This window comes from Coturnix japonica, chromosome 5, assembly GCF_054131305.1.
Source record: "Coturnix japonica strain WE chromosome 5, WE-NBRP24, whole genome shotgun sequence".
NCBI classification, from domain to species: domain Eukaryota; kingdom Metazoa; phylum Chordata; class Aves; order Galliformes; family Phasianidae; genus Coturnix; species Coturnix japonica.
In genome coordinates, this window is record NC_140667.1 from 25,498,543 (window position 1) to 25,513,527 (window position 14,985).

A 14,985-nucleotide genomic window follows, 5' to 3' on the forward strand; every position below is an offset into this window, starting at 1 on the left:
AGGTCTGATGTTGTTGACTAGAAAAGCAAGGAATGGGCTTGGTGATGTGTAGCAGTTCTGATTTGTAACCCTGATTTCTATGATAGTGATAGCTATCTTATTCAGTCTCTTCTATTGCTTGCCCTATCTTCAGTGACCTTCTTAGAATACAACTCATTTTACACAAGTACTACTGTCAATTTTTTGCAAGACTTGATGGTTGCAGTTCACAGCCTTAGTAACTTTTAGGTGTTGAAAGATGTGTTGGTAAAACCTCACTGGCAGGACATCTATAAATCAGGAAGGCTGGTTGTCTTTCAGGGGTGTCCAGTTTCATCCTGGAGACATGGACCAAACTGGAAGCGATGCAGATGTATTTCTATTGCTGCAGCCTCTGTAATCTGAATTCTCTGTATGCACAACTTGTCAATTTCGGTTTCTAAAAAGGAGCCTTTTAATTTTTCAAAGTAGCCACCAGGTGGCTCATTAACACACTAATTTCACTCAAGTTTATGAGTGAAAAAGGGAATGTTTTCCCTTTTTCTGAGATGGGAGGTAACAGAAACTAAACAGAATCCAGATGTTTAGTCCAGTGCCTTTATCACAGGTTTAACCTGTCTCAAATTGTCTTACTTTGATAGTTTACATCAGGTAAATTAAAGCTATTGTAACTTAAGACTTTGAGAAATGAGAACAGTTCTAGTTACTTTGTTCATCATAATTCCTTGAAATAAAGATAAATACATACATTTTCCTATATACAAAAAGTAGAGCGTATTTCCTTGTTCCATTCTATTAATTATTGGAGAACTGACTGTGGAGATGGCAGGATTCAGCTGATGCCATTAGCTGTGGACATATGAAGTCATTAAACCTACTGAAATGCACAGCAATTCACTGCAGTTAGCAGGGGTGTGTTTTAATAGCCCTGTAGAGGGTCATGAGTTGGAAGAGTGTTGAGTCTGAAGGAACGTCATGGAGGAAGGGTTGTCAAAGGTACGTAGGAGTGGACCAAGAGTGTTTCATTCTTGAACATAAAGCCTGTTACAGCTCGGTGCTCCCCAGCACGCCCCGCACTGCCGCCCTCCCAGGAGCACCGTCCGCCGGCTGGCTTTTAGATACGCACCAAAACCGCCCAGCTGCACTGCTGGAATGGCTGCAAAATATCCAGCCCAGCCCGCACATCTGTTTAGGGCAGGGCTTTCCCCGTCTCCCTCCGGAGGTTTCCCTGCCTTCGAAGCGAGGAAGGCCGAGGCGGACCCCGCTGTGTCCCCGCCCCCGGGGCGAGGCGATGCTGCACTGGACGGGGCGGCTCCACCCCGGGCGCTGGGTGGCCGCGCCGGGGGCGTGATGCGGGACGGGGGCTGCGAGGCGTGAGGTGAACCATGGCAAACGTCAAGGTGGCCGTGCGGGTCCGACCTCTGAGCAAAAGGTGCGGCGGGGATCACGGAGGGAACGTGGGGGGTCGGGGAGGGACGGCCCTGCGGCTGGGGAGCGGGCAAGCGGCGTGCAGCGCCGGGTGAGGAGGCAGGATGCGTCCCTCCGGAGGGCTGCGGAGCTGGGGAGGTCGTTCGGTTTATGTCGCTGAGCTCCTTCAGGCAGAATGATTGTCACCCAGTGCGAGGGAACGCGTTCTTCCCCTTTGGTCGTGGCTGTTTGTCCCGAGCACGCAGGGGCCGGATATTTCCTCTGCCGCCCCGCTCTGCTCCCTCCTGGCTGCTCGGCTGTGGTCCCGGCCGGCTTGTAGCACGGCCAGGGGGCAGCTCCCACCAGCACGGAGGGAGTCAGTAAAACCGAGCGGAGTTCGGAAGTTTGGGAGGGAAAAGAAAGGAAAAGCAGATTTTAGTGGCCAGTAATTTGCTTTTGACTTTAGAGAAATACTATAGCGCTTCAGGCGGAAGAGATCTGGGGACGGGTCCGAGCTCCGAGCACAGCGGCTGCTGTGGGGCAGCCCACCCGCTTTGCAGAGCATCTTCTGGCTTCATGGGCCCGTGGTAGATGGCCCTCCTATGGAATGGAGTTCTCATTATGTGTTACCTCTTAACTCAAAGGATTTAAAAATCCATAATTATATTACACAAACGTTTCTCTTTTAAAATATAATTCTGATATGTAACACAGCCATGAATGGAACACGTTTTGACAGATGATGGTGTATTTTAAGACAAGTTGCAGCATGGAAATAAGCTAAGTTTGGCCTTTCATTGCGTAGTGTTGCTTTAATGCTGGAGACATTCCTTGATTTTGTTTTCTTCCATATTGCTTGTCATTCCTAGCATAGAAGTATTGACAATAAAATGAAAACCTGGTGATGCGATCAAGCTATTCATGGGACCATTTTTCAACCAGAGGTTGAAAGAGTTTAGAAGTTTGACTGTGATGTATTTCATTGTACAGCCAGTGACATTTCTCCCACAAAAGCATTTGGCTTTACATTGCATTTGGCTTAATGTTTCTTCTCCAGTGGGCAGTATGTAACTGTGCGTGTGTCATTGTAGCATTAAATTGTGCCTACAGCTCTGCCAGGTGAGGTGTGACGAACAGAGAAACCTTTGGCATAGTTGAGAGGGTCAGTGATCCTGGATGGGATCCTGGACAGCCTCCTGCACAAGAGCAGAGTGGATCCAGCACTGACATGGAGATGCAACAAAGAGGAGAGGGAAGCCCAGGGGGTAACAGTCAGACTTTGAACAACTCTACTGCTCCACCTGTGGCAGCCTCACTGCTGGCTTGTGGTATTTGACCATACAGGCCATAAGCTATTTGTTCTTTGTACTGTGTTGCCACAGCTGAGATCAGCAAAAACACTCCTGATGGCTTCTTATATTTTATGAAAGGGAAAGTGATTGAATGCAGTCTGTGAAGGCTCTGGTGGGAGAACTTGCTTTCTGGCCTTGACCAAAATTGCTCAAACGTGATAAAATCAAGACAAATAGCAAATACTTGAATACTTAATGTAACCCTGATGGGGATCAGTGAAAGTAGAGGCTTATGCTTTCCATTCTAGTTTCCTAAACCACCTCCATGTTGTGGTCACATGCACCTCTCACAATCCGTACCCACAGCTGTGATGGCAATTAACAGACTGCCAGAACTCCAGGGACCTCCTAGGTACTTTAGAAGGAAAAGCTTCCTACAAATACTCTTTGAGTTAAGCTGGACTGAAGTACTTTGGTGTGTGCAACTTATTCAGAAGTTAAAAGGTTCTATATGGGAGATCATAAAATCCTGCTTTCTGTTTCAAGTATCCATTTATTATAATCCATATTATTCACATCTGCTATTTGTTACTTAGCATAAGGCTGAGTAAAGAGAGGTCTTTTTGTTCTGTGCCTGTACAGTGCCCATCACAATGCATTCTTCGACAGAGAACTCCTACGCACAAATAATCCCCAGCAGCTAAAAAGCACATGCAGTTGTACAGAATGCAGAAGCTTTCCCTTTCCTTAAGCTTTTAAGAGCTTGTAGCCAACGTTCTTCATAATGCCATCAGTTGTACAGTAATAGACTACACTATTTTCTTTGTCATCAAAGCATTGTACTTAGAGTAAAATTCTACCAGGATGTTCCCTAGAGCAACATTGCTTCTGAAAATCTTTATTACACATTTACCATTTTAGGTACCAAGAAATAAAGTAAACTTGTTACGTGTGGGTACACAGGTGCTCATTGTGCAGAACCACATTCACTCCTCAGAATGAAATATGGAAACTTGAATGGGTGCAGTAAATTGACTACAGCAATAATTTCCAGGTGTTAAACAGGAGTTAGGAACTGGTGAAATCCCACTGTGGTTTATTTCCAGATATATTGTTGCTTGGTCTGTTAGATATCAAACTTTTGTAATGAAAGCCTAATGTTGTTTTTGGCTGAGGGGTAAAAGCTGTGGAAAGAAACACTTGCAATGCTAACATGTAACTATGTGAAGTAGGGGTATAGGCACTCCTACTGCACTGTGGAATATGCTGCAGCCTGGTCGTGTGATACTGGATCCAGGCATGGAAGTTGCATGGCTGGCCAAGGAACAGGGTGAATTACCTTGACACTAGGGTGTGCAGGTTTCGTTGGGATGTGCTTTTTGAGAATGTCATAGACGGTATTGAGAATTGGGTCCTGGTGTTTGGGAGCTGCATGCGAAGCACCCAGCAAAACAGAAAGTACCTTCTGCTGTTGGAAAACTCTTCTCTGTTGCCTGTGAAACCTGGTAAAGAAGATATGGGTGAGGAGCTCTTAATGGAAAGATACCAAGAGTATCTTTATTAACTCACAAATGAACTCATCCCCCATGAGCCTGATAGACACATCAGTGAAAGAGTTGCTAAATTAGTGAATTAACCAGAAAGCTGCCCTCAACTTTTTGTGCTTTATTGGTTTCCAGGCTGTGACTTGAAGGTCTCCAGCCTGCTGTTTATTTCCCAGTCCCCTGAGGAATTATTGAGCCTGTCCTGCTGGCAAATGAGTGCACTGAAGGAATGTCTGGGTAGTCCCAAGTAGCAAAGCTGAACTGTGCTTACAGCTGTGTGGGTGTTCACTGTCACAGTCTGAGCTGAGGCAGCAGCTTTTGCCATTGCTGCTGCCATCTATGGTGTAGATTTCTAATGGCCTTCCTAAGGTGCAGGAGATAATGAGGCTTGAGGGCAGGTTAAGGAAGGGGGAGTTCAGTTTGAGGGCTTTAGACCACAGGTGATAGCTGTGAGCTTGGGAGTAATTGTCTGGAGTAGTAGTGGGGAAACTTTCTCCACAAGGACTTCCAGAGAAGTGCCTCGTGTGATGGGAGAACTTAACAAAATGTTGAGTTCATTAAATCATATTCCTTTCGAAACATTTATCCATCACTGACTGCTCACTGTTGCCTTTTTCAAGCATGTTTTGAAGCAACCTGTTCTGGATGTTTTAGTATCTCACTCCTGAAACTTCATATTGCTGTTGTTATGAATGATGTGTTCTGAACAAGCATAACCAGATGAGTTGAGGCTCATATTTCAAAAGCATTTTCAGGTTATATTAAGACAAAAGCAAAAAATCCCACAATTCCTGGTAGTTTATTCAATTTGGTATACACATGCATTGCGTACACCTGAAGGGAAGTGTAAGGACACAAGATATTGGCATCGTTAATACGTTTATGTTTTTGTTTCTGATTTCAGTTTCTGATTAAGTTAGCTTTTCTGTATTTTTAGAGGGGTTTTTTTTTGGTGGTTATTTTAATGTTGTATTTATGTTTATATTTTTCTTAGACAAAGAGAACAGGCAGCAAGGAGAGGATATATGTTTTTCCATTATAATGGTAGATATGAGTGTTTTTTTCTTCTTTATGTTACTTTTCTCTGACTAACTTAAACTCTGAAGGTCAAATGCATGTTGGAGAAATTAGCTGTTATTGGAGTGTTGCCATAATCTCTATTAAGTGCTTTACTGGATGTGAATTGAAATAACTTACTTAGAAATATGTATATATTAAACATTAGCACAAGAAATATGTTAGAGATGAAAATTTATCTGGAGAATAGGTGAAGCAGAATTTGGTTTTATTATTTGGCATATGTTCCGTATGGATGTAATTGTCAAATACAGGGCAAAACACTGCTCTTTTTTTTCCTCTTTTTTTTTTCTTGTCTCCTTTTTTCCCTATGTGGTGGTTACATGGTGCTGTTCCTCTTTGTCCTTTTCTTACTTGACAGTTCCTGTTTTCAGGTGGTGGTAGTTGAATTCTCCCTAAAGCTGTGGGTTCAGGGCTGGTACCTGATGGTGGGAAAGCTGTCTCAGACCTCCAAGAGCTGTGTCTGAAATCCTGCACAAACTGCATTGGTTCTGCATTGTTCATGATTTCAAGCTTTTTGTTTTGGTTTTCCACAGGAGCTTTTTTTTTTTTTTATTATTATTTTTTGAAGAAAACTGATTTTGTGTTTATAAGAGTTCTCTATCCTAAAGAAATGTATTTTAACATTCACATGTTCTGTTTTGTAACCTAGCCTATTGTTAAGGTTATCTTAACATCTTTTCCGCTCTTTCACTTAAATTATTTTCCTTTGCCTAGTCTATTATTTAAAGTTTTGTATAAACTATCACTGAGATGGCTGCTCTTTTCTCTTAGTAACTATAACTTGGCATTAACAGGTCATTTGCATAAGCAACATCTGTGTTTTTATAAGGGCACTGCATCAGCAACCTTTCCCAGATGTATTCTTGCAATCACACAGAGCATGTTTTCTTACTTTTCCATGGGACAAGCTTTCTGGCTTCTTAAAAGGTCAGGACTCTGTGCTGAGTATTCAAATACTGCAAGGGTATTGCAACCACAGACAGTGATGCTTCTGCTGATGTTATGTGACAGCCCTCTGCCTGCCCTGGTGCAAGTTGGGAGGAGCACAAGGTTCTAGCTGCTGGTGGGTGTGATGTCTGAAGTAAGAGGTTGGCTCTTTCTTTGCTTCTCTTGTCTGCAAAAGCATCTGCAACAATATCCTGAAACAACATCACCACAACCTTTTGAAACTCTTTTAACTGTAATTTTTTGTTTTCATAGAGCACCAAGTCCTGTAAGTGCTTTAAGGGCATCAGAATGATTTGGAGCAAGGATCAGATATTTATTTATTTATTTATTTTTATGCAGCAAAGAAAAATTGGACATGACTGAAACAGTTGTTTGTTTAACTGTGATCATGGACTGTGGTTCTGTCCTGTTGGAATGAAAACCAATCAGTGTATCTAGATTCTGATTTCCAAGGAGATCACATGGTGTAGGCACAGAGTTCCTTTTTGCTAAAGTTTATGAATGTCTTGTTGCTCAGCAAACAGCTGGGGAATCAAGAGTGGTAGAGTATTGGCTTTGATTGAAACTGGACTGACTGGGGTGCAGTATTGTTTGAAATCTTGTCCTTTCATGCTTCTTGGGTGCTGGTGGTATAGGTGAGATTTGCCTCTCTGTTTCCCTCCTCCCCCAAATGCCTCTGTCAAAGAGAGAAAACAGTGTTGTTTCAAGGTTGTTCAAAGCACTGGTGTATCATGAGCAGCATTGGATTTTTCCATGAAGATGAATGACACTCTTGTTATAGCAGTACAAGGCTTCAAAAATGGTGCAGACAGGGAGACCAGAGGATCCAATGCTTCTCATCAAGATACATATCAAAAGTCTGAATTTGATGAAGAAAATGTTGACCGTTTGAGCAGCCTTTATCTTGAAGGAGCGCCAGCAATGGCTCAGGTTTCTCTGCACCAAATATTTTGTTGCTGTATAATATTTGCAAAGAACACTAGAGGGAATCCAAGCTGATGGTGATTTTTGTCTATTGGATTGCCTCATTTATTATTAGAGCCAGTGAAGGCTCTGTACAGATAACTTGAGCTGCATGTCTGGTATAGCAGTGTGTTGTCTTGGTGAACTTCGTGTACTTGGCTTCAATATGGATTTTAAATGATTAATCAGCATCTGTTCTGAATTTGGAAGGAAAATTGCTTATTGGATGTGCACTCCTCTTCAGCAAGACCCAGTAAAATACTGAGTTAGTAAGAAATATCCCAAATGGAATTAGTTGTCCTGCATAATGAAAAACACTGAAAACAAGTTTTAGGTGATTTTTGTTGTTGTTTGTTTGTTTGGGTTTTTTAATTGCTGATATTTTAAAGATAAATCCCGCATTAGCCAAAGGAAGCATGTTTATACTGTTTGCAGCTTGTGAGTTTCCCAGCTTCCAGCAGCAAGGCTGAGGATACAGATGATGCTGCTCTTACAGAGACATGCTGTGCTGAGGAAAGTTGTGGTTGTGGGTACCTTATTTCATCAGTGGAGAGCAGAAGTTCTCTTGGCTGAAGGCACTATCAACTCTCAACGCTGAATTCTCAAGGCTGAATTTGGTTTTGGAGTTGGCTTGAGTCATGGGAGCTGGCAGCAAAAGCATAGGATGCATGCAAGAAATGCATTGCAGATTATTGTTATAATCTGTATGAGAAGGTGTGTACTGCTTTCTTGCAAGAACTGCTTAGGATTTCTCATGTACTTGAGTGGTGTATTTTGGCTTTATTATGTTTAATTACCTCAAGTATTTGGTACTCAGTATTTGTAGAAGCAGTTTTGTTGTATTACGTGTCTAGTGCTAATGACCCCAGTATTTTTGTTTTACTACATTTATGTGTTTTTAAAATAAATGTGCAACTTTCAAAAGTTGGCTCCCTGTGTTCTCTAAGTGAACAACTATTATTTGAGAGGGTGGAGGAGAAGTGGTGCAAATTTTATAAAGCCTTAAATAAACAACTGCCCTTCTTCCCACCCACTACTTCTTCCAGCTTTGTGTACCTATTTGCACTTCTGCACTCTGCAGTCTGACCTAGTTTCTGTGCAATCCAGCAAGATGTGGAAATGTTGATCTCAGGGAGCCTTGATCCTCCCATGATTCTGTTCTGCTGGCTCCTTCTTCCAGGTTTTTCAACATCTGCTCTCTCTCTGGGATTGTGTTTGCTTTGATAGGCTGCATAAATGATTTGTCAAAGGACCAGCAAGTGTTAGAGGAGATTTTCCATTGAGCTCTCCCTTGTTACTGTGTCTGGACTGCCACAGTAGCTTTGCTTCCACTGGGTCTCTCTTGCTGCTTCCCCTGGGTCTCTCTTGCTGCTCTTTGTTGCAGCCCCGCTGCTGCATTTTTGTTACTGGTCTGTCGCTGGGTTTGCATTTTGCTCAAACTTTGTGGGAAGGTCCAGGTCTGTCCTGGGCCAATGTACCACAAAATGCTCTTTGCAGCTCTGCATGAGAAAATGTTGCTTGTACAAAGTAATTTAGAAGAGAAGCATTTCCCAAACACAGCACAATTTATTCAAAAAGCAAGAGAAAGGATGATAGGGAAGCTGGAAGTTTAATCTCTTTGACTTCTGAACAGTGGGAGTCAAACATATCACAAGAGAAATGGACTTTGGGGGTGTTTGGGTTTTTTTTGTCCAAGTAACACAGCTTTCATACCGGTAAAGCAGAGCACCCATTCAATAAGGATGAAATATTGTTTTGTTACTCAAATACAAGCTGTGATACATGTATATAATCTGTGTTAACAAACTTGATTTTTTGCTGCATGAACTTCTTGTAGTATTTGTAATTTGGAATTAAGGCAGAACATCTGCAGCATCTGTAAATGTGCTTTGTCCATTCGACTTCAGGTATTAAACTGGGCTTCCTTCCTTAAAGTTCTCTGGTTTGTACCTCAGTGAAATACAAAATAAACTCAAACTTAAAGGGAGGCTGAACAAATGGTTTTTAGGACTGGAGACAGCTACAGGTCCAGCTTTGTTGTGTGTTGGATATTAGGAAGAATTTCTTCTCCAAAAGAGTGTTTGGGCACTGGAACAGTCTACCCAGGAGGGGGTGTAGTCACCATCCCTGGAGGCATATAAGGAATAGGTAGATGTAGTAATTAGGGACATGATTTGATGAGCAATGTTGGTGGTAGATGGTCTGCTAGACTAGATGATTTTAGAGGACTTTGCCAAACTTTGCCAGCCTTAGTGATTCTATTTAGAAAGCTCAGTTCTCTTTCTCTCAGCTGTAAGCTGCTGCAAAAGTGTTCTCAGTTCTACCACTGCAAACCCATGCACTTTCTTTTGCTTTGGCTTTAGCAGCTGTGTGTTTGTTTTCTGATCATAGCTGATCTGAGTCATTGTATGGGGGTGTGATTGCTGGGTCAGACACACATGCGCACATGTTCTTTTTTCATGTGCAAGTGTGAGGCATTGGAGAGGAGAACACCAGTTGTCCCTTCCAGTAAAGTAGAGCTGTGAATCTACATCTAGAGCAAGGGATTAGTTTTATTTCTGTTTGCTGCTGGCTTTCTAGAGCAAGTCTTAGCAAAGCTACTCAACTGTTGTGTAGTGAAGAATCATTGTTACTGTGTGTGGTAATTTGATTTTCTCTTATTTCTATTATATTGTCATTATGTTATAAGTATATAAATATGAGCACTTTAACTTCATATTTGAGAATAATTTTTATACCTTCAATGTCTTGTATTTGGAATTTCTTTATCTTGGATCTTCAGTAATGACTTTATACATATATTGGTGATTAGAACCATATAAATACATGTGTTTGTATGGCAAATACGGGCTGAAGGTGAGTTTCTTGTAATTAGTGCTGGTAGGGCTGAAGGTGCTGACTGTTACTGTTGAGGTTTTCTTACATATTCTGTGAGAACAGCCTGACTTTCTAGTAACTTTCAGTAACTTTAAATTACTCCATGCATGAACACCTGTTTCAGGCAGGTGTTCCCAATTATTTTTAAACTTCATCTGGAACAGTGTGGTAACTATAGAAGATGAGGTTAAATATTTTAAAGTAACCCAGGGTGGCCTTTTATTTCAATTTTCCATTTAGAATTGGAAATTTGGTGTGCATTTCTTCAGCTGAGGTTTTAGCAATGCTGCTCAACTGACCAAAATGCAGGCTGCACTGTGCTATGTTCTGACTGACAGCTGGCTGCTAATGAAAGGAGAAGATTCCTTAAAAAGTAATTACATCCTGTATAAATGTAAGGAAATCTGTTAAAACAGAGTTTGGTGGTCAATCAGATTTGAGTTTTCTAGTCCTCTTTTTATCTTATCTGCCTTCTGACTAAACTGATGATGCCAAACCAGGTGATTACCAAGTGATTTTATGCAAATAATGTGTGGGAACATACGGTGCTTTGCAGCTGTGGAGCAATCAGTCTGTTTACATTTCAGGACAGGCTTGTTTTGCTAAAAAGAACTTTCTTGAGGGCTACAATAAAATCTTTGGATTATGTGGTAAGAAGTAGATGATAATACCTGCTAACACTTCTGTTTCGTGGGTCTGCGACTTGGATCCTTACTCCACAAAACATTGCCAGTCTACAAATGCTCCACTCTGCTTCAGAGTAACAATGCCAGTATATGTTTCTAAAGTGAAATTACGTTCCCTTTAGGAATACAGTGTTTTATGAAGTGTTTTATGTCTGCTTTAAAACTCTTGAAAGGAAATGCAAATTTCTAGAGTTTATGAATTTGAAATACATCTTTGTGTCTTCGTATTTCAAGTGAATTTCTGAATGTGTTTTGGTTCCAGAGAGAGTGCAGAAGGAGGAAGAGTGATTGTGGAAGTTGATGACAAAGTGACAACAGTCAGAAACGTAAAGGTACGCTTTTTGTTTTCTTATGCTTCTCCTGTAAGGATCCTGATGTGATGCTTTGCTGTATTTGTTTGGCCACTGGATCACTTTGAAAGAAACACTCAGGGATACATTTAAACAAGCATAGCTCTAGAAAGTATTTCTTTTTCTTTTCTCTCTCTCTCTCTCTCTCTTTTTTTTTTTTTTTTTTTTTTGTTGTTGTTGTTGTTGTCAGGGAATATAGCGTCTAACTGTTCAGCTGTTCTCTGTATTTTGTTCTTATCAAAGCTACTGTGCTTTGGCTGCGGGCCGCTATTCAAAACTGTTGGTAATTTGTTTACGATTTTGTGCTTATCTTACTGTTACCAACATCTGGATGATTTCTTTCCCTGTTTCTCTCCTCCTCTCCTATTTGTATTTGGAATGTGACCAGCTTACATGAAATGGAGCAAAATGCATTCAGCTACACTTCAGGCCTTAGTAAAAGTCTAAGAGCTATTAGACTAAAATAATGTTGCTGTCTTCCTCTGAGAGCTCTAGAGTCTACATACATAGGAATCAGCCCTATGGTTTAGACTCTTAGATGAGTTAAAACTGCTGTGTGCCCTTACTAAACTAATGGAATGGAAACCAAGTTATTTTGTGTTGTCAAACCTCTGTCTGCTTGAAAAACAAATAAGTGAACTGTGGAATTACCAAGGTGAAGGTAGGGATTTTAAGAGATGGATGTGTTCTGTGTTTCTTTATAGTTGTGAATTCAGTTAACTCTAGCTGGTTGGCTCAAGAGAAATATTTCATGAGGTTTTGAAGAGAGAGACGGGGAAAAATATAACGGATGGTCTCTGAGTATTTTACCATTTTCTGTCATAACCTTTTGTTAATGACTGTGGGTGTTCTTTTTTTAAAGACAGAAGGGGAAAAAAGGTTATTCTGTATGGAATGTCTCGTGGATGTAAATTGTTGCTAATTGTCTTTGTATTATGTTTCTTTACTGGGGCTGGTGTTGAGGTGCTGATGGTTCCAGGGTTTGCTTAGTTCAGTCAACAGAAGTGCTGTTATTCTGACTATGAATTACCATTGGTAAAACAACACTTCTCCTGAAAATAGGACTAAAAGTAGCTTGCAGTGATCTCCCTCCTGGTAAGGTGTGAATAACTTTGCAAGGCTGTATTTGCAGAGCCCAAGATTCACTATTCCCTTGAATAATTTTCCCCAATTCTTTGCATGTGTAGTTAATCTTTCAAAGAGGCAGTTGCTTTCCAGCTGCAAGCTGTCCCTAATTTTCTTTGGTTGCTATGGCGATGCTGCAGCAACCTCATCCTCACCAGCTGGGACAGACTGCAGGCAGGTGGAGGTCCACAGCTGGGTAAGTGGGCCCATTTGAGCTGTGTGACACAACAGACTTTAAATTCTAGTTCTTAAAGAGTATTTGTGAGCAGCCTTGGTGGACTGAGAAGTCAAGGCAGGCTCAGTAGGCTGGACAGGGTTGTTTGGAGGTGCAAGAGCTGACTTGTGAATGTTTTCTCTCCTGATGTTTCATAACTGGTGAGGTTTTTTAATGCATAAACTTAACTTAGACCACTTACTGCAGTGCACAAACTAGTATTTATACGCTAATGTTTGCACTGCATGTGAAGAGCATTTGCTTTGTAGTTAAAAACAAAAGTAAAACCTTGTGAATTAGAAAGGATGCCAAGGTTTACGAGGTACGTATTTTCTTCTGTTGAGCAGGAGCACATCTTGAGGTGAAGGGATTTGGGTTTTTTTGTTTGGTTCTTTTGCTTTTCATTTTTTTATAAGTTGTGATAGCTTGCAGTATTTCCTTCCTGTCTCTTTACTGCTGTAGAAAATTTAAGTAAATAAAAGATTACATAATCAAAAGATCTCTGAATCAAAGCATGGTGAAGATGATCAGCAGGCTCATTAAGCTGTGAAGTCTACCTGAAGGAAATCTTTATTCTCAAGATACTATGTTGAATCAAGTACAACCAAATGAGATTTAAAATACGCATAACCTGTTGAATTCAAAGATGCTTGGACATTACTTCTATCGTTTTTGGGGGGTTTTTTTGTTTGTTTTTTGCTGTTTTTTGGCTTAAAGAAACAACAACAACAACAAAAAACAAAAACAAAAAAAACCCACAAAACCCTCAGATGAGCCTATAGATTCATTTTCCCTGTAGATTTACAGTTGTTAGTCTTCAGCATTTAATGCCACTTATTCAGTGATTTGACATATAGTATAGTCACTCCCTGGTTTGTGATAACATCAATGAAGAAGTTTGTTTAGGAATGAAGTAAGATTGAATCTTCTGCTTATATTATTGCACATGCTAAAATTATGGTTAAGTTAATGGTTAGTTCAGTGGCCGTATTTGTATCATGCTGTTACAGCAAAAGATGTATTAGCTTGTCAGCGTGATAAAGCGAAGAGGAAAGGGCAAATAGGCTTGGATTTTTAAATAAAGAATGAGAAAATGGGTTTTGTATGGCTCTTTTTGTGCCTCATTTCTGAGATGTGGTTCTCTGTCATTTCTCAGTTTCACTGATAAAATATGAAAAGGTTTATACGGCTTTTCTCTTAATATAGATGTTGTGGAGATTCACAATTGTTGATTGTATTTAGGCTGAAGATCCTTATTTATAGCAAACATGCTTCAGCAAAAATTCCTCAGCAGGTTTGTCATGGATATCCCTGCCTGCTCGCCCTGTCAGTTAAAGGAAAACAAACAAAAAGAATTAACTGTTGTTCTTTTTCCACAATACAGATCCTATAAACTTCCTGTTAGTTCTAAAATGCTTGCTCTTTATTTGGCTTTGGAGTGAAGTCTGACTTTTTTCCTTCTGTTGTCAGGTGGACAGTAGGCTTGATGGCACTTGGGACTCAAGAGAAAAGACTGCAGCCTTCAGCTTTGACTACTGCTACTGGTCAGTTGATCCTGAAGATCCAAAGTATGCATCTCAGGAAATGGTAAGTGATGCTGTTCTTCATCTTTGTGTTCCCACTCCGCTTTGTCCTTCATATTCGTATTTACTGGAAGAGACTGTGAAGTTAGATAAGAACATTTTGTCTATCCGCCCCCATCTTTTTCTTACATTGTTTGTAATGCTATGGTACTCAATCTGCAATACTCTTGTTTGTAAACAAAATTTTACTTTTGTTAAATCTGACAGCTTTAGTAAAAAAATCATTAATTGTGATGACCTAAGGATGCTAGCTCAGTGGTGAAGGGATCAAGTTCTAGAATAAGAAAGCCATAAAACTAAACAAGAAGTTTCAGAATGATTCTACAGAATTCAAGGTGTTTCTGATCAGGAGTTAAGTAATCACATATTTAAATAATGGTAGTTATTTATAGTTTGTTGTTTTGAGTACCTCTTCTTGCTCAACCATTAGAAATTTTATAACTGGATGGGATCTGATAGATTAAGATTTCAGTATTGAGATATGTTAAGACTTGCTTTTTTATTAAAATAAATAAATGTTGTGTTATTAGAGCTATTAAAAATATCATGCATGGTAAAGCTGTTCAGAGACATGTATACACATACAGAGAAACATGTCAATGTTAAGATGAGGTTTTATGGCTCTTCTGTCTTCAGAATTGTTTCTTCTTTCCCTTTTCCTGTCAGTGCAGCTGTTCCCAATGTTCTGAACTGTGTAATTGTATTGTTTTTCCTTTAACTTTTCACAGATAGCGTCAGTAAAGACTGAACTAGTCCTGTGAATTTCTTATTTCTGGTGACAAGGAACTCAGGGCTGCTTTAATATAATATCTGAAAAACTATTAGATTTGGCATTTATCAGAATGACTGGTCAGTTTCCTAACTTTGCCGTATTTCCTGCTTGATGCTGTAGTGTGGAAGAGATTTTAGGAATTCAGGAAGTGTGCATGTAGGGTTT

General features: G+C 40.4%; 1 protein-coding gene across 2 annotated transcripts in view; it reads left to right on the forward strand.

The window, feature by feature from the left end:
- The first annotated feature begins 1,197 nt into the window (after nt 1-1,197).
- The window catches only part of STARD9 (StAR related lipid transfer domain containing 9), an 88,278-nt gene continuing 74,490 nt past the window's right edge, over nt 1,198-14,985 (forward strand). For both annotated transcript variants that reach the window (XM_015864679.3, XM_015864680.3), the window contains exons 1-3: nt 1,198-1,411; nt 11,039-11,108; nt 13,936-14,052. In XM_015864679.3, the coding sequence (XP_015720165.2) occupies nt 1,365-1,411; nt 11,039-11,108; nt 13,936-14,052 (234 nt within the window). In that variant the 5' untranslated portion in view covers nt 1,198-1,364. The remainder of the gene's footprint in view (nt 1,412-11,038; nt 11,109-13,935; nt 14,053-14,985) is intronic.